The sequence below is a fragment of the Lissotriton helveticus genome, chromosome 12, assembly GCF_964261635.1.
Source record: "Lissotriton helveticus chromosome 12, aLisHel1.1, whole genome shotgun sequence".
In the NCBI taxonomy this organism is placed as follows: domain Eukaryota; kingdom Metazoa; phylum Chordata; class Amphibia; order Caudata; family Salamandridae; genus Lissotriton; species Lissotriton helveticus.
In genome coordinates this window covers 834,965,732-834,993,221 of record NC_136073.1, presented here as the reverse complement: position 1 = coordinate 834,993,221, position 27,490 = coordinate 834,965,732, and the positions used below count along the sequence as shown (strand labels likewise).

General features: G+C 45.0%; 1 protein-coding gene across 2 annotated transcripts in view; it reads right to left on the bottom strand.

Moving 5' to 3' along the window:
* The window catches only part of ACSBG2 (acyl-CoA synthetase bubblegum family member 2), a 76,600-nt gene that overhangs the window by 36,771 nt on the left and 12,339 nt on the right, over window positions 1-27,490 (bottom strand). The window contains exons 1-3 of one of the 2 annotated variants that reach the window (XM_078671169.1): window positions 5,670-5,765; window positions 4,703-4,838; window positions 1,761-1,876 (exon numbers count right to left, since the gene is read on the bottom strand). In XM_078671169.1, the coding sequence (XP_078527295.1) occupies window positions 1,761-1,876; window positions 4,703-4,838; window positions 5,670-5,712 (295 nt within the window). In that variant the 5' untranslated portion in view covers window positions 5,713-5,765. Of the gene's footprint in view, window positions 1-1,760; window positions 1,877-4,702; window positions 4,839-5,669; window positions 5,766-27,490 lie in introns of those variants that run through there. The other variant, XM_078671170.1, reaches the window with a different exon arrangement.

Below are 27,490 nucleotides of genomic sequence, written 5' to 3'. Positions count from 1 at the left end.
ACAGAAGTGGCCAAAACCATCCACAATCCTCTGGATCCCCATGGGGGATTTGGAAAGAAGGAGGGTATCATCGGCAAACATTATTGCCGGAACCCTCCTTCCTGCCAAAACCGGGGCATCATTGTCCCCAACAGCGTCAAGGTGTTGTATGACACTGTTGATGTACAGACAGAACAGCGTCGGAGCCAGAACGCAGCCCTGTCTGACACCTCGGCGGACTGGGAATTTACCCGAGGGCTTGCCATCCCTCCCACACCTCACTACCGCAAAGTTGTTCTTATGCAGCCTAATGATGATTCTGAGGAGGTGGGGGGGAACTCCTAGCTTCTGAAGAACCTCCCACAACTTCCCCCTTGGGACCAGGTCGAAGGCTGACCTCAGGTCCACGAAGACCATGTACAGTCGACCTCCCTCTAGCGTGACCGTCTTCCAATACAGGAGAAGGAGGCGAAAGATTTGGTCCATGGTCGACGTTTTCTTCCTGAAGCCAGCCTGAAGGGGGCTCATGATGTCGTTGTCCTCGACCCAGTCCAGGAGATGATCCAAGATGAGGCGCGCAAAGACCTTCTGGGGCACATCTATAAGACTTAGGTATAATAAATAGCAAGGAGTCAAGGAGATTCTGGACTTGCGAAGATTTAGTGGCTTCTAGTGTTATGGGACAGCTAGTATGTCTATGTTTAAAGATGCTGCGTGGTCCACGAATTACAGCATCTGCAAGGTTTGTGCGTTTGTGTCTTTTGCAACCGCATAAGGGGAATCAAGCCGAGAGAATGAGAAGATAGGGGTCAAGGTGTTAATGATGGAATAACGCCATCTGTAAAGTGACACTGAACTAGTTGAAAGAAGTGGAATCCAAGGCACGGTCTTGCTTGTAGGATCTATAACCTATAAAAATCACAGTAATACCCTGGACCGCAGGATTTTTCAGTTGATCTTGCCTTCACATACAAACACTAAAAGACATTGTCACATTAGAAAAAATTGTTTATGCTTCAAGTGACAGTGTAGGATAACAGACATCCCTAAAGCGACGGAAGTAAAACTATTTTTTTTCTTTCCTAGAGTTTCTTTTAAAAACTTTTTCTTGTTATCTCTTCTGTTTGCAAATAAAATAGTGCTGTTGGTGAGTCGTTCTCTCACTCTAAACATGCAGCCCCCTGGTATTTTGAGTTTGTTCATTAACAGAAGGAATGCCAGCATTGGCAATCCATCAGGAACTTCTGATAAGTAATCTATTTTGTACATACTTGTGAACACTGTGTGCTTAATTATTTGTGGCTTCAGTGTCCTAGAAGTTAAGTGAAGTGGGAGATGATTTGCTGATTATTAACAGGGAAGACTGTCCTCTCTAATACCCATTAACTGGAACACACGCACCATTAGCTTTCCACCACACCAATTCCCACTAGGACACCATAAGCAACTCTTTTGCCTCCATTATTGCTCTCAGGAATATTTAAGCTGGATAGATGGTGTCCTATAGAGGACCTTTCTAAAATATATAAATTTGTTTTAGTTCACTTTTTGGAGGAAGACTCCGCTAATAGAGTATTCATTTTTACGTCTTACGTACCACTGAGGCATTTGTTTTCGCTGCACTTTTTCACTGTCTCAATTTGCAAAGGATTTAATTAATCAGCAATGTTTGCCAATCCTCTTTCCTATTAAAACAATTTTGTGGTCCGTTTCACATCTGCCGCCTACTCAATACGCGTAAACAACATGCACTTTACAATAATCTGCTCGACCAAACATACCAGTTTTATTTTCTGGTTGAGGCTCTTCTTCATGGGGCGAAGTAGTTTCATGCAAGTTTAAGATTACTTCTCTCTGTGTTTCTTCACCGGCCTCACAACTATCTTCTGCAGTATATCTATTGGACAACAGAAGCAATAATGGAGAAATAGTCAATGCTGAAATGTGTCACAATAAACAAAGACATGACTAACCTTCATCAATGGTATCCCTGGGACTAACATTAGATGTATGAAATAAAACATTACTTTGCCAAATAATCTGTATTATGACAAGTTTAAAAATGTTAGTCCCAGAGCAAGAGGCCACACTATCGGTTTTTCCTCTAATCTGTCCCCGTCTTTCATTTCCCAGCTAAAGCAACATCCGAGTTCGGTAGCATACAGGCTTATCAATAGTCTGGCTGATTCAGGCTGACAGTTTTTTGTTTTTTTTTACTTATGGAAGGGGCGATACATTTTAGGATTCTTTTTGTAAATATCAATTCTACCCGGCTTGCATTTTTCCAGGTGGGTCATTCCGTGGTGTGATTCTGGAGATCTGCAGCCTTTTCCTGCCACTTGGATGACCTGTACCATCTTCGACCCAAACCTCTGTCCTGCATACACCAGGAAACACTGCGGAAAGCGGATCTAGTGGTGTGGGCTTCAATGTTGCCAAATTGTTTGTAGCGCTGCTTTTGGGATGGAGGAATGGTGTCAAGCCACTTAAAAAGGAGCTGGTTACATCATTTTCAAGTCAATTCTTGAATAAAATATTGGAGGAGATGGTCTGCTTCGAGACAGAAAGGTGGGGAGACTAGGTTTCTCAGCGTGACTTATAAAAAACAGTTGTGCACTGAGTCTGCAAAAACATGCAGAGTGAATAATTGGTTCATGATCATGCAGACGATTTTAAGTGAGTTATCAGACGAGTTGACTAAATTCATCAATGTAAAACAATGGATGTCATTGTATAGAAGTTGATAAAGTCTTTGATAAAATTAGGCACAAAAGACTTGCAGAACATGGTGAACTTCCTTGGAGGTTCAATTATACGCTGGCAAAAGCCTAAACAGGAGGGAGTGCGATTCTGAGAAAAGTGGAATGGTTGTTCTCCATGGACCAGTTCCACAATGTAGTCCGTACAATATGTTCCTGTGTCACAATACAGGCAGGTTAGACGACACCATTTCAGAGAATACAAAACTCTCTGTAGTGGTGACATAAATATTCTCACTAATGTCCATCTTATGGTGTTGTGACAGAAAAAGTAGGTGTCTTTACAGAAGAAAGAAATGTCCTTGAACCAAGTCATACTTTCACTGGGCCCATGTACGTACCTTTCTGGATTTAAAAATGTAAGTTCTTTAAATTTTGCTGACAAATATCAGACTGCCTGGGTCATACAAGGCAATTTCTTGTCTGACTGAAATATCTCAAAATGTAGCCAAAAAGCAGAAACTGTTCTCGGTCTTTCTCAATCTGGAAAAAGAGCCTGGGTCACAACTCGCACTTCAAAATTGCTTGGCACCAAAAAACATAGATCTACCCCTTAGGCACACCTTGAGACGGATAGTAACAGCACAGAGGCGCTCATAAAAGGAACCTCAGCCAAATTATGCAAAAACAGAGTTATCTCTCCAAGCCTATACTGGCCACAGAGATGCCACTGGGGATTTGGGAGACAGCTAGAACAGCATCTGCTTTCTTCAAAACGTTCACCGTGTAATGCCCAACCCACAGAGAGGATGCCATCTCCAATGTGTCTCACTATCCACAGATCTAGGATATTTGCTGGTGCTGGGAGAGGGTGGAGTGAGAATCATCTTTTTCAATGTTTATTCCAGTGCCCGCTAACGCCTGAGAAGAGTGCATGTTTTGCAAATGAATGCCGTAGAAAGGGTGAACAAGTATTTCACTTTACTTGTATGTGTCTGAACAAAACAAATTAGAAAGGAGACAATGCAAGATATTTCAACCACCATGCTCACCCTAGGCCCCTAATTTCAACGCCTCCTTCAAGCGCCCACAGAATCTTCAGCTTTACTATTTACATTTCAATTGCTATTATTCCCTTTTGTATGTCCTTGGCAGGTTGACTTCATTAAATGTTTTGTCTCTCTCAATTATCGTGGAAGTTTCATTGGCACATGTCCTATAAGTTCCATAAGAACACATACGTTAAGAATTCTCCAGAGTCGCCCCTTCAGTCTCATATTGTGACGACTAGTGCAACAAGCGCTATTCCGAAGAAACAGGCTTGCTTGCTGTTTGTGCAATGAATTTTAAAATGTTGATCACAATGAACAGAAATTCACTACCTTCCACCTAAAGAATGTTTACATTTTTCAGCCACTGTTCACAGCACATGCTTCAAACCATGCATCATTTTGGAAGTACATCTCTTGGATATCATTCTTTCCACAGGTACATGTTCCCAAGTTGGATACGAGACACTATAAGAGGCTTGCAGAGAGGCAAAAGAGACTCTTTTTGGAGGATTATCCGGCTCTGGGCTGGGAAGTATAAGAGTGGACCTCCCATTCAGAGTTCACCCAAGGAATTTGTAGCCCAAGTTGCTCTTTTTTTTTTTTAACAATGTATTGCCCTGGACCCTGGCGTCCATCTCCTTGATCCCTCGTCCACCTCTTTAAACCACAACAATTGACAATAAGTCTGTAGTGCGAGCCCTACATGGACTTGCACAATCTGCAAAAAGGCAAATCTCATTTATTGAATGCACTCTATGCTGCCCTATGACTTCATTCAAGACCTGGGGGGATCGCCAGTTCCTTGATGCAAAATGATGTGGCCCCCTGCAGAATGTGATGAGGGGCACCGAGTCGCCCATATCTTATAAATCTTCATGACACAGGGGTGAATTGGGCTCTGTGAAGGGCTGTCCCCCCCCCCCCCCCCCTCACCCTATATGCCTTCCATTACTGTGTGGGAAAGACTCCTACCTCGCTGAAGAGTCCTCCCAAATGTCATCGATGCACACATCCGTCAGTGTTCTGGCGGGAGACTCCAAGGAAGACCTTTCCATGGATGGTGGGTTTGCAACTAATGTCGACATATCTGACTCAGGCTCCAATGATACTGCAAAAAAGGAAAAGCAAGGCATGGAAGTGCGTCACATGGGTGGAAAAACATTTAATTGCAGTTGCTTTTAAAAACCCGATTTCCCCAAATAGACAATCATGCAACTTTTTCTTGAAATACTTTTAAGCAAATAATCAAACTTACAATAAATAGGAGATGTTCTTAAAAGAGTACTATGCCTTCTTTTTTTATTTATTCAGGAGGACAGGTTGTGATTATTGCTCAAATATGCATAAAGACGGTGCCCCGCTGCACACCTGATTCCACGTATGACTCACAGGAGCAAAGCAATAATACAGGTTTAACATGTTTCACCGCGCCTTTTATCAACCATTAATCACAGAGGCGTGCCAGATGCAGATACCATTGCAACAATATAACATGGTGGCAATGAACATCGCAACATAGACCTCGCCAGAACCAAAAATAATACAATGCATTGCCAAATGTGGCATTTTCACTCTGCAATTCACAATTTGGGCACTACATTTGCTAATGAAGCTACCCTGTGCTGCATTCTACATTTAAACATTACACATAACGGGGCCATGCACCATAAAACTGATTCAAAAAAAAAATGTACATTCATAAAAATAAGGCATTATATATACACATATTTTAATCTTCTGTTAAGTGGATAATAGGGCATATATATTTATATTTTACATTGCTAGGAATTGTGGTGGTTTTCTTTAAGAAAGTTATTTTTTCAAAACCAAAACGCCAATAATAAAAGTAATAAAACAAAAACATAAATCAGTTTAATGATTTCTGATCCTTAAATGCGCACATAAAATAGGATAGATGGGTATAAACATGCATCCTTACAGCGCACCCCCGCTGTGCGCTCCTCTGCAGCCCGCAGCAGCATGTGCACAGCAGTCTGACAGCACAGCTACATAAGGCTCTGGTGATGAGCCTGTGATGTCAGCGCTTCCTGCCTTGGCATTGGCTTGGCGCGTCAGCCCACAGGACCATCTCCCTTATATGGGAGCTCGCCTGTCATCGGCCGCTGCTTCCTGTTTGCGGTCCACCAGCCAATGCCAGCCCCTGCCTGGATCCCACCGGGGACACGCCCCGCCCACCCACGGCAGCTGGGAAGCGCTCCCAGCCGGAGAGGTTACTGCCGGGCACGCGAGCCCCGGGCTATGGAACAGATAGATCTACATGAGATCTATGGATCGGCTCCATGGAACAGATCGATCTACATGCGATCTATGGATCGGCTCCATGGGACAGATAGATAGATCTACATGCGATCTATGGATCGGCTCCATGGAACAGATCGATCTACATGCGATCTATGGATCGGCTCCATGGGACAGATAGATAGATCTACATACGATCTATGGATCGGCTCCATGGGACAGATAGATAGATCTACATACGATCTATGGATCGGCTCCACTCAGGAGAGATCTGTACACATCCTCACCCCTCGCCGATGCCGGATACCACTATCACTGTCAGTTTCAGGAGGAGATGAGATCAGGCGTTATCATAGCATGCATCTGGCGTCACTCAGACGTCTCTATGCACAATGATGCGGCAGCGGCGCCCTAGCGTCCTGCATAGGGAACTCATAGGTTCCTATTGTTCTTAAATAAACTGCATGGCGCCTGTCGTGGCCTTTGTGGGACTCAAAATATTTTAGCTATTGTGTAGGTATCCTTTACATAACGCCTTATTGCAACAGCAGGTTTTCGAGGTGCTCTAACATTCTTCGCATTCCTGAGTTCCAGGGGTGAAAGAGGGCGGTGGGAGGTCGATGCGCATGCCATGAAGCTGCGTGCCTAACGTGAGTCCACTCAGGCCGGATCCACGTGACATTTTCAGGATATCCACGAGATACATTACATACGATAAATCTGAATGAGACTCATTTGCATAGGGCGTGGTTATCCAGAAAAGATGACATGGATCCATCCCTGACGGTATAGGAGAGAAGGTATTAACCAGAGTTGATGATTTTCCGGATCGAAGGGCGAGGGCATGTTGAGTAGTGTCAGGGTGGGGGAGAGAGACAGATAAAGCTCCAGAGAACTGTAGGGCAAGGGCAGCCTTGAGCCGAACGGCCCCAAGTCAGCTGTCCTGCTGCTGTCTCTCACCCACTGCTTTACTCCCTGCTTCTTCTGCACACCCCAGTTCAATCTGATCAGACCTATTCAACAACCTACGATGACAGTAGGCGAAGCCCTGGCTGCCTGCTTTGCTCTTCCGCACTCGGGGGACCTACCGGAAGTTTTTCGTAGTATTTCAGAAAGTGCCTTTTCATAAATGAGGAGCATCATCATAAAATGCCTTGTGCACAGGGACTAGTACATTAAAGTGAATTATTTGTCGGTAACTAAAGGGTAAAACAGTCGACAGAAAATCACTCGTCACACGCAGACTTTTGGTTGAAAACGCAAGGTGAAGGGTGGTGCCCAATTGTAAGAGTTCAGCCAAAGGTCTGAACCGCTATTGACAATGAACGCATCTGTCTTCTCGTTGTTAAGTTTCAACTTATTGCTGTGTGGCCAGTTCCAAATAAAACACATATTCTTGATGGGGCGTGGCATGATTGTATTACACACCTCTCACTCCAATCACCTATTAATCTTGCTTTTTTTTTCTACCAGCTAGAAATTGTTACATTTCTTCCTCTTCTCTAGTATAAATGTCCATGCTACAGAAAACTTGGATCAAAAGACCTGCCATTTTGAGCTGCATGTGCTATAAGCTACACGATGTTCTAAACCCCTGGGGGCTAGACGTCTAGAATCAAACAGTGAAACAGTGAAAACAAGACTTGGGGGCACATTTCTTCACTACTTGACAATGACCATTAAATGGATTCATGCTACCCAAGAAATCTCCTCGCGTCCAATGAAGTGCTCACTCAGTACAGTACATTAATTATTTGTCTAGGCTCTAATTAACGGCATAGAAAATGTTCTACATAAAGGAATAGTGCCTATTTTGCACCCAGTGTAATCAGGGCAACATAAATGAAGTTACAATACAATATATGAGTTACCAGGCCCTTTTCAGGGAGAGCAGCCTAGTAACGCATCCTCAGACTTTCACTTTCAAATTTTAGGCATCTAAATTAGAAATTGGTTAACAATTGACTTTGTCAAAATGAGGCACACCACAAAAAGTTCAAGAATTACACTTATTAAAGTATACATTTTAAACCAAGTGTAAAGTACCATCAAATATTAAGGACAATATAATAAAAGTGATTATCAGTGGCAAGCAAATTGGTTTCTCCAACCCCACTGGATATGTGGAAACTGGTGAATGGTCACAAACCTCAAACACATCAGCAACATATCGGTATTACAACAACTATTGCATCAAGGTTTCTCATACGGGGATTACAAAACAAAGTAAACACGTTGACCCTTATCTGACCTAGACAGTTTATAGCAATAGTACACAGACTGGTATTGAGTGTATTGGGACATCTATTTTGCAAGACTTTCTGTGCAATCAAGTCAAACACTGTAACAGAAACACACGTTTTGGGAACTCTTTATGTTGAGCAAATGTGAGCAAAGGTCAAACCGTATGTAAATATCAGGATTAGGCCCGTCGGTTTTACGCAAGGTAACAATAGTTGAAGATAAGGTTGTACACATTCCTATAAGTAAAAGAAAAGGTACACATCGCTTATGACTGGAGTACAGATGATGTGTCCATTTCTCCTTCACTTTTTCCCTGACTTAGGGCATTGCAAGATTAGGTCTCATACATGTCTTTACATCTGCTCATCTCCTCCTGCCCTCAACGATGAAGACTAGTCATGCATTACCATAGGTCCTTTACAGAAGTGTATCATGGTGCAATTCCTTCTCTATCACCACACATCCTGACATGGCCTCATAATCCACAGGACCAAATCCACCACTACAGGATCCGAGCTTCTTCTTAGCCTCCAGGCAGGACACCACACAGTTCCTATATCGGTGAGGGTTAACCCACATCTTTCTATCGTCTACTGGAGCTTCAAATTTGTCTACCCATCCGACAAGATAAAAGTACTATGAGGCCACACAAGTGCCAGAGCCACAGTCAATCTCTAGCGACAATTTCATGTCAGTAAGAGCCACAAAGCTTTGTTCAGAGTTGTATTTTGTGGCAGGAATCACCAAAGGCGGGTGGGTAATAAACGGTGAGGTGTTGACTTCCACAGTACTAGAAAGACTACCACAGTGCTGAGATTGCCATCTTTACTCTAAAGGAAGTAACAATCTCAAAATTGGCAGAATGTAGCCTCAAAGAATTTTGATTCCATTCCAATTTCCAGTACTCCAATACTGAGATCTTTGATGAACTCACAAGCCACCTCTCAAGTAGCATCAAACTTATGCCATTTACATTATTTTCTAAGGTGTTGAGGAAGAAGGGACTGGGTGGCTGGACCTTCAAAAGAACATTCTGCTCCAAGAACAAAGTGGCCTCTAAAAGAGAGGCCTAGTGGTCTTTAAAAAGAAGGGTATTGTTTATGTGGCCTTCAAATCAGAAGGTCCCAAGAGATCTGTATATATCTGCAACTACTAAAGAGAAAAATATAACAGTGTCATCAAACTCTGTATGGGCCTCCAAAGGAAAGGCAAAGATTTCCCATCTGATATCACATTTTCAGAGTAGAAACAAGATGATCCTGAGATTTTGGAAAATAAGAATTCACGAGAAACTCCCCACAAAGCAAAATAGCCACTACACAACCTTCAGGGGCTCACAGAAGAAAATAGAAAAAAATCCTTGTTAGCAACAGTTTTATGTGGGGATAGGCGCAGCACTGAAGCACTTCTTTAGTTACTTTGGTGCTAAAGTGACCGAGTACTCCAGTACAAAGTATTTTTGTCAGCAGTGGCATAGATATGGCTTGTGTGCGCAAATTGTCTTTTTACACGGTCCATGGGCCTGAATACCTCCTTCATTTGGGTAGGCAACCACGAAATTGAAAAGAAGACAGCCAAAAAGGTGTGGTAGAGCCATCGATCTTGATTACTAGGCCATGAGATTTGGATAAAACCAAGACTCTTCTTTCGTTTGTTATTTTCAATAGCGTCATTACATATTTTCAACACAGGACCATTGCATCGTCCATCACTTAGGCTTAAGTCAAAGGAGTAGCTGGAGCCTGAAACTCTAAGGCGGCCTTCAGATTGTACGTCTGCCTTGAATGCTTAGAGACACCTCTCTTAAGACCTCATGAATGTGGCCAGTGCAGGTTTGTTTGAGTGTCCTTCAAACAATCATATCTCATCCTTTACTAACCGCATCGGCTTACATTTTGGGTCTGAAGGTTGTGGGAGTACACAATCCATCAGAAATGCCTGTGTACGATTATCTTAAACAACTGATTGTCTTTGACATGACTGTGAAGACTGATAGACAAGTACGATGAGGGTTAATGTTCAGGGGTGCTTGGCTATGTTATGGGTGCTGGAAAGTACAGTTCTGAATTCCCCCCAATAAGTGATGTAAATATTTCTGTGATTTTTTTTAAAGTTATTTTCAGTAGATGTATATAACACATTTTTTTGTTTCCCTTACCCTTTAGAACAAAGGAGACGCCAGAGTTAAAAAAAAGAATCGGAAAGTGAAAGAGTGATCGCTGGTTATTAGTCCGTGAAAACTTTCAGGTGTCATTTCATCAGTTTGCATCAAACAGGTAATCGGCAACCAACTGTGAAACCCTCTCCTCAAAGCACAGTTTAACTGACTGGTTGTACACTCAGCTCAGACAGCCAGGCAGTGCTACAAACAGTCTAGCGACTTTCTGTGCATTTGTCCTTTTGACATACATCACCAGGGTTAAATGTGACAAATGTTATTCCATATTAGAAGGGACTTTTGCAAGCTTCACTGAAAGCCTATACCTTTACTTACTATATTTACAGCTTGGTCGTACTACATAAGAGTATTCCTGTAGGTAAAAGGATCTATACTGCTCCGTGGTCTTTAGTCATGCAGATCAAGATGTCCTGAGGCTGATAATGAAATTAATGCCCCGGTTACTTACCGGTAATCTTCATTACTCCGAGTCCATGTCTTCCTCGCCACAGTAATTACATATGAGCCTCCGGCTCCACACAGAACTCCAAGTAAAATAAAAGAGCAGCGCTCTAGTCTCCCCTCCCTCCTCCAATATGGCCCCCGAGGCTTCATCCAATCCTATAAAAGGATACATATCAACCAGCCCGTCCTGAAAACCAAGCCGCAGACATGAAGCCACCACCAGGGCCGGGAGGGAAGGGAAACTAAACTGTGGCGAGGAAGACATGGACTCGGAGTAATGAAGATTACCGGTAAGTAACCGGGGCATTACCTCCTCGTCCTGTCTTCCTCGCCACAGTAATTACATATGAGCCGATACCAAAGCAATCAGCTTCATGTAAGGAAAACAGACCACACCAACAGTGCAGTGAAAACATATTGAAATATACAGAGGCACAACAACCCAAAAAAAGGACAACCTCTCAAGGAACCCCAGCCGATAAAACAGAAGAGGCAAACGAAACAGAACCCCCACCCCCAAGTTGGAGGCGGTAATGGGACATGAAGGTATGCGGAGAAGACCACGTAGCAGCACAGCAAACATCCTCCCTAGACACCCCTTCGAAAGAAGCCCAGGATACAGCAACAGATCAGGTGGAACGACCCCGAATAGGAAGTGTCGGAACCACAGAGACCGAAGCACAAGCCAACAGAATGGCCTCCTCAATCCACCGAATGATCGTGGACAGGGAGGGTGTCAGACCCTGACGCGACAAACCAAAAGTGACAAACAAGTCGCCACCCGTACAAAAGGAAGACGTGCGAGACAAACAAATCAGCAAGGCACGACGAACATCCAAGAGGTGCAAAAGGGACTCCTCAGCCGAGGAAGGATCAGGACAAAGAACCGGAAGAACCACCTCAGCAGACCGGTGAAAATAAGAATCCACCCTAGGAACAAAGGTAGGATGAGGGCGTAAGACCACACGGTCCGCCAAAACCAACAAAAATGGGGCAGAACGAAGGAAAGCACCCAACTCACCCATACGTCTGGCAGAGCCAATCGCCACAAGAAACACCACCTTGAGAGTCAAAAACTTCAAGTCCGCAGACTCCAAAGGTTCGAAAGGAGCCAACTGCAAGGAACGCAAAACCAAAGGAAGGCCCCAAGGAGGAGGACACATGAAAGGACGGGGGCGCTGGAAAGAAAGAGACTTAAAAAGTCGAACAACCAACGGAGAAATGGAAACCAAAGGCAGGACATGAAATGCCCGAATGGCGGCCCATTGAGCCCGAAGGGTCGAAACGGCCAATCCCAACACAAACCCATCGTTTAGAAAGTCCAGAATGCGGGCCGGATCCAAAGAACCCAGCTACAGCCCACGACCAACACACCAAGAAGCAAAACGAACCCAATGCTTGGCGTAAGATTTAAGCGTAGAAGGACACCGGAAATGCTGAATGACCCCAGCCACAGCCACCGAACAACCCACACGCATCAGAGACTCCCTCTCAAGAGCCAGGCCCGCAGACCCAGGGAACGGAACACAGGCAGAGGAAGAAGAGGACCCATCAGAGGATAAGGCACGAACGGTAAGGCCCACCCTGGAGACACAGCCCATTCCACCAGAAGGGGAAACCAAGGGCGACGCTTCCAACAAGGAGCAACCAGAAGCACCAATGACCCCTCCCTCCAGATCATCCGTAACACAGCAGGAAGCAGGGGAACAGGGGGAAAGTATACAGCAGACCCTTCGGCTAAGGGAACGAAAGAGCGTCCACCCTCCAGGCATCCCGGCAAGACACAATCTTGCAAAAACAACGGATCTGGGCATTATCCCGGGAGGCAAACACGTCCACAACCGGACAGCCAAACATCACCTGAACATCCACCTCATGAGAGACAAGGACCCCATGGAAGGAAAACACCCGGCTCAGACAATCCGCCACAGTGTTCTCCGTACCAGGCAGGTAGATGGCAGACAGGGACCCCAGAAGCACCTCCGCCCAAGAACCAATCCGAAGGGCCAGGCAACTGAGGGAGCGAACCCAGCACCCCCCTAGATGGTACACATAAGACCACACAACCAGATGGTCCGTCCGGATCTGCACGTGGAGACCCAGAACAAGATCCGAGAAGTCCAACAGACCCAGAAGGACGGCTTCAGTACCTTGTAGTCGGAGGAACACGACAAGACAGACTGAGGCCAAATCCCCTGAGTCCTCCGACAAAGGAACCAAAATACCCATATCGAGGGAACAGGGGACCCAATGCGACAAAAACGCGGGACCCCACCGGGTACATGTGGAGGCGAGCCCATGGCACCGTCAAAAACGACGCCGACAGCAGACCCCGAACCTTCAAACAGAGGCTCACAGGACGAGAACGCCCCAACAACAGGACACGAACTGCAGACATCAGGGACAGAATCCGTGGAGGGGGCAGGAACACCATCCCCAACAGAGTCCTAAACAGAGCCCCAATGAAAATCAAATCCTGTGCAGGAACCAGGCAGGACATTGGCACAAGCACGAGGAACCCATGATGCTCCAGGACAATGCACACCCACTGGATATGCAACTCCGCCTCAGGAAGAGAAGAAGCAGAAATCAAATGTCGTCCAGAGAAGGAAAAACACAGACGCCCTCCCCATGCAAATGTCCAATAAGAGGAGCCAGAACCTCAGTAAAGATCCCAGGAGCAGAGCAGAGCGCAAGGGGCAGTACCTGGAAATGGAAATGACGACCCAGCACGCAAAACAGGAGAAATCTCTGAGAGGCTGGAGGAACAGGGATATGCAGAGAAGCATCTCACAAGGCCAATGAAGCAAGGAAGACGTCCTGAGACATCAGAGGAAGGAGCAACCGAAGCGAAACCAGATAGAACTGCATGTGAGGGATGTAAGCATACAACCACTGCAGGTCCAACACTGGCCGAAGAACCCCAGGGCGCTTGGACATCAGGAACAGGATGGAATACACACCCAACCCCAATCGGTCGCGGGGAACAGGAATCACCGCCCTAACGACCACCAGGGAATCGATGCCGTCCCAACAGCGCCAAACACCTTACAGGGTCTCTGGGACAAGGCGTGGCCCTGAAACAGTCAGGGGGAGTCAGGGAAAACCCAAGACGAACACCCTCCGAAACCACTCGAAGAACCCGCATGTCCGACACAGTCTCGCGTCAATAATCCATGAATCAAGGTAGACGACCCCCAACCGGGCCGACACCAGGAGCGAGCCCCACATGATGAGGAAGTGGGAGCGGACGAGGTAGAAGCACCAGAGAACCGGGACTAGTCAAAGGAAGGAGTACCCCGGCCATCCAAGAATGACCAAAAGCACTCAGGGAACCAAAGGCATGGAAGCGATCAGGACGCCCAGGAGCAAGGAACATACGGTCCTCCGCAGTCAACTCCACCATGACATCCAAAGGAGGATCAAACAACCAAACACCCGAAAAAGGGATCATCCGGAGAACATACAGCGCAGCACCAACTATCCAGGAGCGAAGAACCAATGAAAAACATCAGAAAGCAGGCGCACCCGCTGCTCCAATATCGCCAGAGTAGAAGAATAACTACCCTTCGAACCAACAAGCAGGCACCGACCAAAATACTGAAAGCAAAGACCAGATCGCGTAAGACGAATAGGCACTGATAGAAAAAACAATGCAGCTGCAAAAAGTGCGCTTCATCGCACCAACCATTACTCACAGCAAAAAACCCGCAGCGGGTATCGAGTACACAAAACGAGAAAACGAACCCCTGACCACATACTACCCTACATGTATCCATATTAAAACAGAAGAAGGTATAGGCAAAGCAACAGTCTCAGGGCGCTGATACCGCGAAAAACAGATCGCCCACCAGATCCACCAAAAATGCAGGAAACACCAAGTCCACACGAATGTAACCCAGCACCACCATGAGGCAGCACCCAGCACAAAGCGACCTTGGACATCAACGTCCACAACATCGACAGAATCAGCAGCAGTAGCGTCATCCACCGTCGCCACATCATCAGGAGGAACAGGTACCTGACCCTGCAACGCCGTAGCCATAGCAGAAGTAAACAAAGCAGCAACAATACAAAAGAATGAATTGCCACCACTGACCCAGAAGTCCCATGCAAGGACCCAGGAGCAGGAAAATCTAGAGAACCACGCCCCATCACATCCACACACGAGTGGAGTCAACACAAGCAATGAACAGGACAACATGCCAGGTCGAAAAGGGCCCCGAGGTTGCTAGGCAACCACATAAAGCAACGCACGCATGACTCCAACAACCCAAATGCATTGAAGAAGAGCTGCGCGCATGCGCAAAAAAACAGCCATAGACCGCCTTGCGTGGTCGGAGAAAACCGAAAGCTGAACTCAGCCAAAGAATATGCCTAGAACTGCAGCTGGCAAGGAATGCGGCTGGGAGCCTCCGGCCCTCACAACAAGCGCACCCGGCTCCGGCAGCAGGTAGGGAATGTGACCGGGAGCCTCCGGCCCCCACATCAAGTACACCCGGCCTCGGCAGCAGGGAGGGAAATGCGACCGGGAGCCTCCGGCCCCCACAGCAAGCGCACCCGGCCCCGGCAGCAGGTAGGGAATGTGACCGGGAGCCTCCGGCCCCCACATCAAGTACACCCGGCCTCGGCAGCAGGTAGGGAAATGCGACCGGGAGCCACCGGCCCCCAGAGCAAAGACACCCGACCGCGCAACGTCCGCTCAGCAGGACGCGCGGTCGGAAACAAAATAAAAACGGCTTCCAGGAACCCATGCGTCCCGCCTAAAAAGCCGAAAGAACAAGCCCAGAAGTCCGCTAAAGCAGGACGAGAGGCAATAAAAGGCAAAAGAAGGGGGCAAGAAAATAAATTATACAAGACAAATTAAAGAACACCAACCACAAAGTGCATAGAAAAACAACACTAGCACAACACTACTACCCCCAAACTCAATACCAAAAGGGCAGAAGGGGACAGCTCAAGCAGGATCCCAGCCCCACTCACCTGACCAGCAGGGAAAACACAGCACTCGGAGAAGTGCAGAAAAAAAGAACAGGACGGGCTGGTTGATATGTATCCTTTTATAGGATTGGATGAAGCCTCGGGGGCCATATTGGAGGAGGGAGGGGAGACTAGAGCGCTGCTCTTTTATTTTACTTGGAGTTCTGTGTGGAGCCGGAGGCTCATATGTAATTACTGTGGCGAGGAAGACAGGACGAGGAGGTAATGTATCATGTTATACTGATGCATGCCATGTGACCTATCCCTAAAATGGAGATACCGAGGGGACGGGAGTGAGGGTGAATTACAGTCCTTGTCAGTGCTTTAGAGTTGCTGAAGTCAGTTATATGCTTTAGCTGCTAACAATCATTCCAAAAGGGAAATCTTATATATGAAAATAGCCAATTCTTTTAATTTATTGTAAACTACTGTTCATGCTACACTACTGAATTTTAGAACTGTTCAAATATTGAATTTCATTTGCTGAATTCAGATTTCTTGGATTACGTTACTTTCTTTCGTATTGGGCACGTCTGTCTTTGGTATCACTTCACAGCATTGTGAAGAGTCATGAATGGGTGACGGTCAAACTGCATTAGATGTCACTGGCTGTGAAGTTGTCATAGATAGTAGTGGTCTGGTTACGAGAAGTGAAAAGAGAGAATCATCCATGAGTATATTAGAAAGAAAACTGGTACTTTATGCATCAATGGTAGGACATTTCCGAATCAGTAGTTGGGGCAAGTGTGGTTGAAGTTTCCACAAGAGGATAAAACCGATTGAGAGAGAGAGAGAGAGAGAGAGAGAGAAAACTTGTTTATTTAGACCTTGGTCTTTTAAACAATACAGAACATACACAATCAGTATCAAAAAGAGTACGAACAGACAAAATTCTACTATATCTTAAATAGATAAAATTCAATACATATTATTGGAAAGTTAAAAGAGGGTGGTGCCCTCAGAAATGCTGCATACAATACACCCTATTTTTACAGAAATCTCATAATCGCTAAAAAATAAAATTGAAAATTTGCATTTTATAAAACTTTAAAATGACTTAAAAAAAATCAGTGCCCCTCCTTCAAAATCTCCCTTCCGAATTCTTTTAAACCCTTCAAAAATTGACCCAATCCAATTGCAATTTCTAACGTGGGTATATCGGTAAGTAGGCAGATCGCCTGGGCACGTGAGGTTATCTTATGTGATAGGAATATAGGACGTAAAAACAATTTCCTTATATCATGTACAAATAAGCAATCAAGTAAAATATGCAACATATCATGTCTTAGGCCACGCCCGCAGTTACAGTTACCTTCTGGGCCAATCAGAGCAAACTTTAATTTTCCATCTATCTTCCAAGGGTTAATCCCAACCCGGGTTCTAAGAATTTCATGTCTCAGAGCTTGGTTGGGCAATATGTCTAAATACGGGAACCAGCCATCATTAACCCATGACTTTTTTAACCACTGGACTGATTTTTCCTCTGACATATAAACTAGGTCCTGCGCCTTGGAGAGTGACTGACCTTGTTCCCTAAGAGTTTTCTTAGTAAAATCGGCTATCAAGGCATCCTGTGAGAATTTCACATTAAGGCGCCCTGTTACTTTCTGGAGAGTTTTACTTACATTCTTTGCCCAGACAGGATTACTTATTTGGATCTCATCTCTACACCATTGTGAGACCTTTAGTGTCACTCCTGGGTCTTGGCGCTTCCAAAATCTTACCAGGGCCATTTGGGATTGTACAGTCCATGAGGTTAGCCCTAGCTCCATTCTTATTGCTTGAACCATGGTACAGTTCGGTAAGGACAATAGCCTTTTTCAGATTTTTCCCTCTTCCTGGTCCCACTCATGTTTGCCACTCAAGTATAACACCTCAGCCCCATACAATACTTGGGGAGGGATCATTGCTCCAAATGCCTTTAACATTGGTTTATGAGTCATGTCACCATATTCTTTGTTAAACCTTTTCAACCCACATGTGGATGAAAAAGCTTTGGCTCGTTGAGCCTCCAAATGAGTGCGCCATTTTAGCGCACTATCAAACCAGAGGCCTAGATATCTATATTCCTTGACTGCCTCTAGTTTGTCATTACCCAAAAACCAGTTAAAGTTCTTCTTACTCTTACCAAAACATAAAACCTTAGTTTTTTCCATATTTACAGTCAGAATTTTCCTGTCACAATAGCTTTTAAAAACATTTAGTTTCCTTTGAAGTCCTATTTCTGTTTGGTCCAGGATGACTAGGTCATCAGCATATAGAAGACAAGGCACTTTATGCCCGCTCATCCTAGGGCTTGCGCTTCTTTCTACTTCAAGTGTCGCAGGGAGATCTGCCAGAAAGATTGAAAATAACAGGGGTGCCAAAACGCACCCCTGTCTAAGTCCATTCCCTACCAAAATCTTGGTAGTTAGTGACCCATGCGAATCTCTAATAACCTGGGCCCAATTCCCTCTGTGGAGATCTCTCAAGATCATCAATAAGCCATCCGGAATTCCACATCCTGACAGATCCTCCCAGAGTTTATTACGGTCCACAGAGTCAAACGCTGCCCGAAAATCAACGGAGCAGCAGTGCAACTTCCCATTTTGTTCTATTGATTTCCGGGCCAAAGCCCATAGGGCAAAGCAGTGGTCTATTGTAGAATGGCCTTCTTTGAATCCGCCTTGTTCCACTGGAATAATTGCTCTCTCTTCTGCCCAAGTCTTTAACCTACCTAATATTATTTTCGCAAATATTTTTTCTCCAATATCAAGTAGGTTGATAAGTCTGTAGTTCCTTGGTGCATTGATGTCCCCTTTTTTGTGGATTGGTCGAATTATCGCACCCTTCCAATTGCTTGGAACTATCCCTGATTCTAGAATTACTAAGAACATTTGGGAGAAGAATTTAGCCCACCACGATGTCCGTGACTTAATTATCAGGGCAGGCAGGTTATCTGGGCCTGAGGCTCTTGTTAAATTAAGGGTTTTTATCGTGTTAAGTACATTTTCTTCTGAGAAGTCTGGTTTTAGGTCATCTGTGGTATATAAATAAATAATACCGGATCTATTTTTGAATGAATGAATGAATAACAGATAGCTCAATAAAATAAGAGTCAAGATTCGAGGTAGTAGGAGTTTCTGCAGGTTTATTACAGCATAAGGACAGGATCAGGACAACCTGCATAGGAACAGAGGTGACAGGGCCCAGCAGGACAACTGGGGCCCAGCAGCTGCCGGGGCTTGATCTGGGATGAGCGCGCTAACTTTTAATAACAATACATTGACTTATATACATAGCGCAAACACATAGCATTACATTGCAGTAGGCGTAACAGTGGGTGGAGCAGAAGGCGTGACGCGTAGCAGTCGCGAGAGATAACAGTAAAGGTAGGTGTAACTGGGCGTGTACATAGACATGTGGTGCAAACGTAACAGAATATGTCATGAATGGGCGGAAACATAGGAGGGGGCTACCTAAGGAGCCGGGACCTCTAACCTAATGGTGCGCGAAAACTGGCAATGACGTATGACTAGGAGAAGCTGGGGGCTACGAACTCTGTGCTAGGAGCAGAGACTAAAGTCTGGAGGGTCGGAGCGACATGTACCTAAACCCTATCTGGTATCTGGTGTTTAGGGAACATGTCGATATAAACTAGAAGTCATGAGGGGAAAAGCTAACTTGACTCTAAGACTGGACCATGCATTATTCTATATGTAGTGCGTGATGAAGAATATTAAATGACCATTAATACAGTATTTCTCTAACGTGGAGCCGAATAGGCTAGATAATGACGGAAACTATTGATGCAGTTCAGTAGCTTAGGAATGCAGAGAAGGAGGACTGAACTGATAGCTGGAACTATAACATACTTTTGGCAGACTCAGAGGCAGAACCAAGCTGCACCGGGCACTGCGAGGCAGGGAGTAAGTGAAGGGTCGAGGATACAGGTGGGGGCTGTATCGCTCCTCAGCGAGACTTTCAGGAGACAGGAGCTGAATCTGATGTCCGGGCCCTTTTGAGGCCTAGAAACGGGGACTTTATAATGGAATAACGTGCATACTGAGAAACGTGGCAACATAGCTTTACATAGGCCTGATATTCGTAGTATTCACGAGGACTGGAAACTAGCATACTAGAGGTGGACACAACTGGAATTGCGTCATTAATCGGACATGGGGAATAACATATGCATATTGGTCATGCACACATAACATATGATGGATGAGTAGGGACACAGAACATGGCAAAATTTACTTTTCCACATTCCCTCCTTGTCACTACGTTTCCATCAGGAAACATCAATTTTCATGATACCATCTATCATTTCATACAGTACCATTTGCTCGTCTCGAATTGTCTTGGAACGGGATTTAGAACGGGGCTTGGGACTAGGAATACAAGAGGTAGCACACATGCTGCAAATCGCAGGGCCACATTGTATACAGAGGCAGCAGCTAAATATGATCGCTACTGCAATACCTAGAAAGGACAGGACTTTCCATCCCCATGCGGAAATTATATTCCAGAACCAACCGGACCATGTCCAGGTGCCTGGATCTTGGTGTAACAGATGGGCAATTTTATGGAGTCTGGTTATAGCTGAATAAACAGACGGCGCGTTATTTGGAATGAAAATACAGCAACTAGATCCGATGACTCTACAGGCCCCGCCCCTATCGGCCAGTATGACGTCAAGGACGAGACGATTTTGCAAAACGACAAATCTCATAGCAGATTGTTCTTCAGTTAAGTTACCTAGAGCAGAGGCAGTCTCATTTACTACAGCTTCAAGGGTTCTTGTTAACCTACGGATCAGTTTACTATTCTGGACAGGTCCTACAAAGAAGAAGAAACCTTTATTGAAATCTGTATACTGTTCTAGAGTAGTTTCAGTATAATCGACAATTGGGGACTCCCTTCTATGTCTAATGTGTACTAGATGTGTGTTTCGGTGATAATCAGATGGGGCTAGGAAAACAGGTGGCAGTAGGAAGGCAATGTAACAGGTTCCCTCCCAATCGAGGGGCAGACGAACATATGCAGTTTGACCACAAATAAAATAAGAATGACGTGAAGCTTTGAAAACAGATTTCCCACTGTCACTATACTGGATAACAGTAGTACATTCACTATGACCTACATGTATGGAACCATAACTACGGACACATAATTCGCCTTTGACAGGTAGTACTGAAATAGCAGGTAAGTCTGGAGTAGTATCAGACTGAACATTCAGGACCATGAAATTCGACGAATAATTACCTAAATTATATACTTCATTTTCTAGATCTAAACCTGTTCTGTGGGGGAGACCTTGCTTGTCTGGGAAACATGTACTGTTAAGAAAAGACATATCTGTTGAGGATGACGTTAACGTGGACCATGCTCCACACGAACCATTATGTGAGAATGGATAAGGAAAGAGTGGCAGAACTCCCTTCGGTGTCTGAAAAGGGGGGAGTCGACCACACACCCAACAATTAGTGGCATTGCTGGTCTGGTGTGAATAATGTAACATACGGATAAATGTGTTGTTACGCATAGCGAGGCGGTAAGAATATTCGTGAGGAGGCAGATCACTAAACGTGTGCTCTACTGTAGCATTAGCAGACATATTTACATGAGGAACTGGAAAATACAGATAGAACGCATAGCTGGTGCAGGAAATCAAAATGCTGATGAATAATATGAAACTCAGAAAAACGATACATTGAATTGAGTTATTACTGACTCTCTCACTATGGGGGTCTATTTTATTCATGTCAGAAACAATCTAACCGTTTCACCTAGGGGAGGACTTATACAATCAAACTGACTGACTTATTTTACTAGACCTGAGCTTTAACTTATACTCCTGCTGCGGAGTTTTCTCTAACCAGGGAGGGGTTGTAGTAATGTCTTTTGCGGGACAGTCCTTTAAAACAATGTCTTGACAGTTTTTAAAATCCTGGGAATCCTGGGAAATGTTCTTGGAGACGGGTTTCAATCCATTGAAAAGTTTTACATGAGAAAGATGGACCCACCCCTTCCTGCCTTCCAACTTGACGGCAGTACGGGTGGTCAAGAGGACCTGACGTGGCTCCTTCCAACGTGGTTCCAGCGGACTTGATCTGTCAAAATTTCTGATCATCACCAAGGAGCCTGGAACGATCTCGTGCGGTGCCACCTCGGTATTGTCTGGAAATGCGGCGGCAACCTGTGAACGACATGAGTTGAGGGCAGACATCAAGGAAGCTAGGTAATCTGTCAGCATATTACATGAAACATCGGTAATACTTCGGGGTCTAGGAGTACCCCACATGTTAGGGGGGCGGCCGAATACGACCTCATACGGGGACAGACCTGATCTGGAATGTGCGACCATGCGCATATAAAACAAAGCGACTGGCAGAGCTACTAGCCAGTCCACACCTTTTTCTTTACAAACTTTGGCAATACGGATTTTCAGGGTCTGATTATGTCTCTCGACTAGACCGGCTGCTTCAGGATGGCGTACACAATGGAACTTCCACTGGTACCCTAACAAAAGGGAAACGTGCTTCATTAACTCTGAGGAGAATGGCTGACCGTTATCAGAATATACGACTCTAGGGAGTCCATATCTAGGGAAGAATTCACGAACCAACTGCTTGGCAGTGGTCGCGGCTGTGTAATCTGGGACTGGATATGCTTCTGTCCACCTGGACAAAGCGCATACAACTACAAGGACATACTTGAAACCTCGACATCGCTCCATCTGAATATAATCCATCTGGAGGACCTCAAAAGGGTGGTCAGGGGGCTGGAAACCACCTTGTTCCACCGGGACACTTTTACCTGGATTAAACTGACAACATATCATACAGGTACGGACTTTCTGCTTGGCTGCAGCTCGTAAATGCTTGTTGAACCAAATGTTCTGGATACTGTCTAACATAGCTTTTTCTCCTAAATGTGCTGGACTATGTGCGGTATTGATAATGACTTGAACCATAGAATCGGGGAGAAACCATGTGGCTCTACCCTTCGTTAACCATCCTTGATCTGTCTGGACCCCTCCTTGTTCAGACCATTTCTTGATTTCATCGGGAGTAGCGTGTAACTGTATATCTATGACGTCTTGTGTAGGGTCCTTAACTGTCATACATGTAGTCGGATCTGGAGTATGTGTCTGTTAACTGGAATGTCTGGAGTCTGTGCTGTAAGCTTGGCTGTGCGATCTGCTAGATCATTACCTTGAGAAATAATGTCAGTAACTTTCGTATGTGCTTTGCACTTCATGATAGCGATAGATGTCGGTAAATGTATGGCATCTAACAGGGCTTGAATAAGGAGACCATGCTGAATCTTGGTTCCATGAGAAGTCATGAAACCTCTCTCCTGCCAGAGCACTCCGAAGTCGTGTACAACTCCGAATGCGTAACGTGAATCTGTGTAAACATTAACTTTCAGGTTCTTGGCGTGTATACAGGCTTGTGTCAGAGCGACTAGCTCTGCTGCTTGAGCGGACAGGGTATCAATACGGTGTGTTTCAATAACGTCGGTGTCAGTAGTCACTGCATACGCGGCGACTAGTTCTCCTGTACTAGTTCTCATACATGAACCATCCACATAAAGTGTCAGGTCAGGATCTGGTAACGGAATGTCTGTCAGGTCTTGTCTTGGCTTTGTCGTAATGTTAACTACTTCCACACAGTCATGTGTGTCTGGATTTGAATTAACTGATGGTAACAGTGTAGCAGGATTCAGGACGTTGCAGCGTCTAATTTCTATGTGTGGCTGGAACAGTGTCAATTTATAACCTGTTAAACGTGCAATTGTCAAGTGCTGTGTTTGTGTTCTGTTTAAAAGAACTTCTACGGAGTGTGGAACTTGTACTGTCAGGGAGTGTCCTAAAACTATGGAATCACTTTGTCTGATAGCTAGTGCTGTGGCTGCAACTGACTTGAGGCACGCAGGCAACGCCTGGGCGACTGGATCTAATGTGCTCGAAAAATAAGCACAGGGCTTGTATTGTCCTGCTTGATCTTGTGTGAGAACAGATAATGCTGTACCTTCGCGTTCAGTAACGAAAAGTGTAAAAGGCTTACTGTAGTTCGGTGTAGCTAGAACTGGAGCTTGACATAGGGCTTTCTTTAACTCGTTGAAACTAAGTGTATGGTCAGATGTCCAAGGGAGGACAGTCGATACGGCTGCCTCCTGTGTCGTTAACTGTATCAGTGGCTTGGCTAGAAATGCATACTGAGGAATCCATTGTCTACAATAAGAAGTAAGGCCGATAAAGGCACGTACCTCCTTCTGGGTTCTGGGCTGGGGAAGACTCGCTATTAACTGGATGCGGTTGGGTGTCAACTGCCTACCCCTCTTGGACAGTAAGTGTCCTAAGTAGACCACTTGCTGGACACAGAATTGAAGCTTCGAAGGTGACACCTTGTGCCCCATCTCGGCAAGGAAATACAAAACTGTCAGTGACGCTCGCTCGCAGTCACGTTCAGAACGGGCTGTGATCAGTAGATCATCGACATACTGGAGCAGGGCAGTGTCAGTTGGCATGTGAATGTTGTCTAGTTGTCGCTTGAGTGCTTGACTGTAAATACTAGGGCTTTCTGTGAAACCTTGAGGAGCGCGTGTAAACATATAGCTCCTTCCATTTAAACAAAATCCGAAAAGAAACTGGCTGTCTGGATGAATTGGAACACTAAAAAATGCATTCTTAAGGTCTATGACAGTGAAAAACATGGCTTCGTAATCAATAGCAGTTAACAGGGAAGAAATATCTGGGACAACTGGGTACTGAGGAATAATACATTTGTTAAGCTCTCGTAAATCAATCACTAATCGATATACTGGGGGTGCATTCGGATCAGTACGTTTCATGACTGGAATGATCGGAGAATTACATACATTGGAGTCAGTTTCTACAACTACTCCTTGAGCCATGAGCTCGTCAATAATTTTGGATAAGGCTGCTACAGCCTCAGGTGGCAATCTGTACTGTCTGATTCGTGGTAACACTACACCTGGTTTGAGAGTCACACGATGGGGTGTGATTTGCATGTAACCTACATCAGTTGGACCTTGCGCCCATAAATGCTGCGGAACATTAGACAATCTGGAATCAAAATCTCGTAATACATAGTGACCCTTAAAGTCACGTAGGAACAGACGTATTCCCTCTGGGGAACAGCAAATAACTGCACCTAACTCTTTCAGTGTCTTAATGCCTAACAGATTTTCTGGACATGACTTAGTAAGTAACAGATCAGTAGTGCGGGACAATGGACCTACTTCTAGAGTGACTGGCTTTGATATCTCATTAACTATTGGCTTTCCTGAAAATCCAAGGGAAACATTTCTTGAGCCTGAGAGCGGAGCCCCTGGAACTTCGGCATGACTAATTGTGGTCCTACTTGCCCCTGTATCGATCAAAAACTTTCTGTCTTTCCCTAATACTTGACTGTGAACATAGGGACCTTCTTGATCTACAGGTATCTCGATGAGAGGCAAGCCTACCTCCCTCTCTAGGCTGTTTCATGAATATGGCTGGTACTCTGGATACTCAGACTGTGCATACTGATACATCTGCGATGTAACGTGCTGTGTTGCAGCAATAGGCTGCGGTGCGGGAACTGTCTGTTGTGCATTCTGTGACTGAGGAATCTGTGAAACTTGTTCTTGTCTAGGCGGACGTGGTCTTTCTTTAGTCTTACCAGTAGCTATGTTATGTTTCAGAACTGCACACTCGTTTATAAAATGACCTGGCTGTTTACAATAATTGCAGTTCCCTTTAACGGGAGCTGCAGGATGACTGGCTTGATTCGGACCCCTCTTCTGACTGTCTTGAGGAACAGATTGTGCAACTAGCACTTTCATTTTCGTATCTTTCATACGTTTTCTCTCGTGTTCTTGCTCTTCCCTAATTCTATTCTGGTGATACTGAAGCATCTGGAGCATCTGGGACGGAGTATTTGCTTGCCAGGTGCTTTCGACTTTCAAAACTCGATTTTTAATTTGTGGACTTGAATTCTCGACTAATTTGGTAACAAAAAGATGAGGGTATGACTCACTACTTGTCTTGAGACCACTATTGATACTGAAACATTTCTCAAATCTAGAATAAAAATCACTAATATCTTCATCTTGTTTCTGTTTACAGGCTGAGATTGCATCCCAGTCTTCCTTCCTAGTTGTCAATAATCTGGGTAAAACTTGAATCAGTAATTCTGGTAATTCTTTACATTTATCTCCAAGACCGGTACCTGGTACTCGTGCCTTGTCTTCAGCTTCTAGAGCTGCCCAATCGATCTTTTTCTCTCCCACCTCCCATTCTTTTTCTTTTAACTTTTCATATACCCCTGCGGGCAGCAGGACTTTTAACATTTTAATGATATCTGGGTAAGTGTATTCTCCCATACGGAGCATGTCTTTTAATTCTCTATGGAACCCTGCTGGATCTTTGTCATGACAGGGAATTAATTTCTTCATTTCAAGAAGTTCCATCTTTGATATCGGAGTGTATACAAACACTCGTTGCATTACGCCACCCGCCCCTTGGACTGGGTGGACTTCTCGTAACGGATTCTGTCTGTCTATGTAGAATGATTTACTTTCTGGGGGTGAGACATGAACAAAATGCGGGTTCAGGAACGTTCTATATTTGTGGCGCTGTTCTAGAATGACACTAATTAAATCGGTACCCAGACCTCTCCATCTATACTGGAGTAACTCGTTCAGGATATCGTGTAACGGGCCTGGATCAGAGTGTTGACCCTCATACAGAGTAATGAGGTACTGGACCATATACATACCCACCAGTCGTTGCTCGGCTGGGGGCAATTTCAGAAACATTTGTGCCACTATTTCGTCTGGAAAAGTGGTAGAATCAGTAATCCATCGGACTGCTGATCGGGCTAGTTCTTGTTCATGCATGGTACTTAATTCACTATAACCGATTCGTGATTTCAGAATGTGATCGGTAGCTTGAAATACTTGTTCTAGAGGACCTTGTTCTGGTGCTGAATGATGACAAATAGACTTGTGTTCTAGGCGTAAATGGCGATCTGGAAATCTAGATTTTCCTACATACGCTATTCTGGCGGGATTCTCGTCTTCCTCTTCTTCGGGATCAGAGATACTTTCTTTCTCGCTTACTGGTGCTGCTTTACGCTGGTCGTGTAACCTTATTATTTCTTTACGAATTTTCTTGTACATACTCTCCATAGCACCGACGGTCTTGTGCTTACCCTCGGCTATATTATCACTCCACCTTGTCAGAATTTTCATCTCGGCGGAATCTTTAGACGGGTAATCTTGTTCTCTTATTAGACAATTGATCAGGAACTTTAATATCATGAGCTGAATCTCGGCTTTCCTTTGAGACATAATCTCGCCAATACTTTCTGGATCATCCCCTGTACGGATCTGCAACAGACTGATATCTAGGCGTACGCTGTGATGAATTCGGCTAACGTTAAACGCTTGTGTGGCGGCGGGGTTTGAGGAGGACCTCCTCCTGCGGCCCCTAGACTAGAATCGTCGACTGACATTCTTCGTGGCGGAGCGGGAAGTTGAAACGCTGGCTGGACCGGGGGTACCGTAGCAGGTACTCCGGTGTCTGGAAGAGCGGGAAGTGCCTGATTTACAGGGACTGGCGGAGCGCGAACAGGATTTGCATATTCTGGGACTGTGTC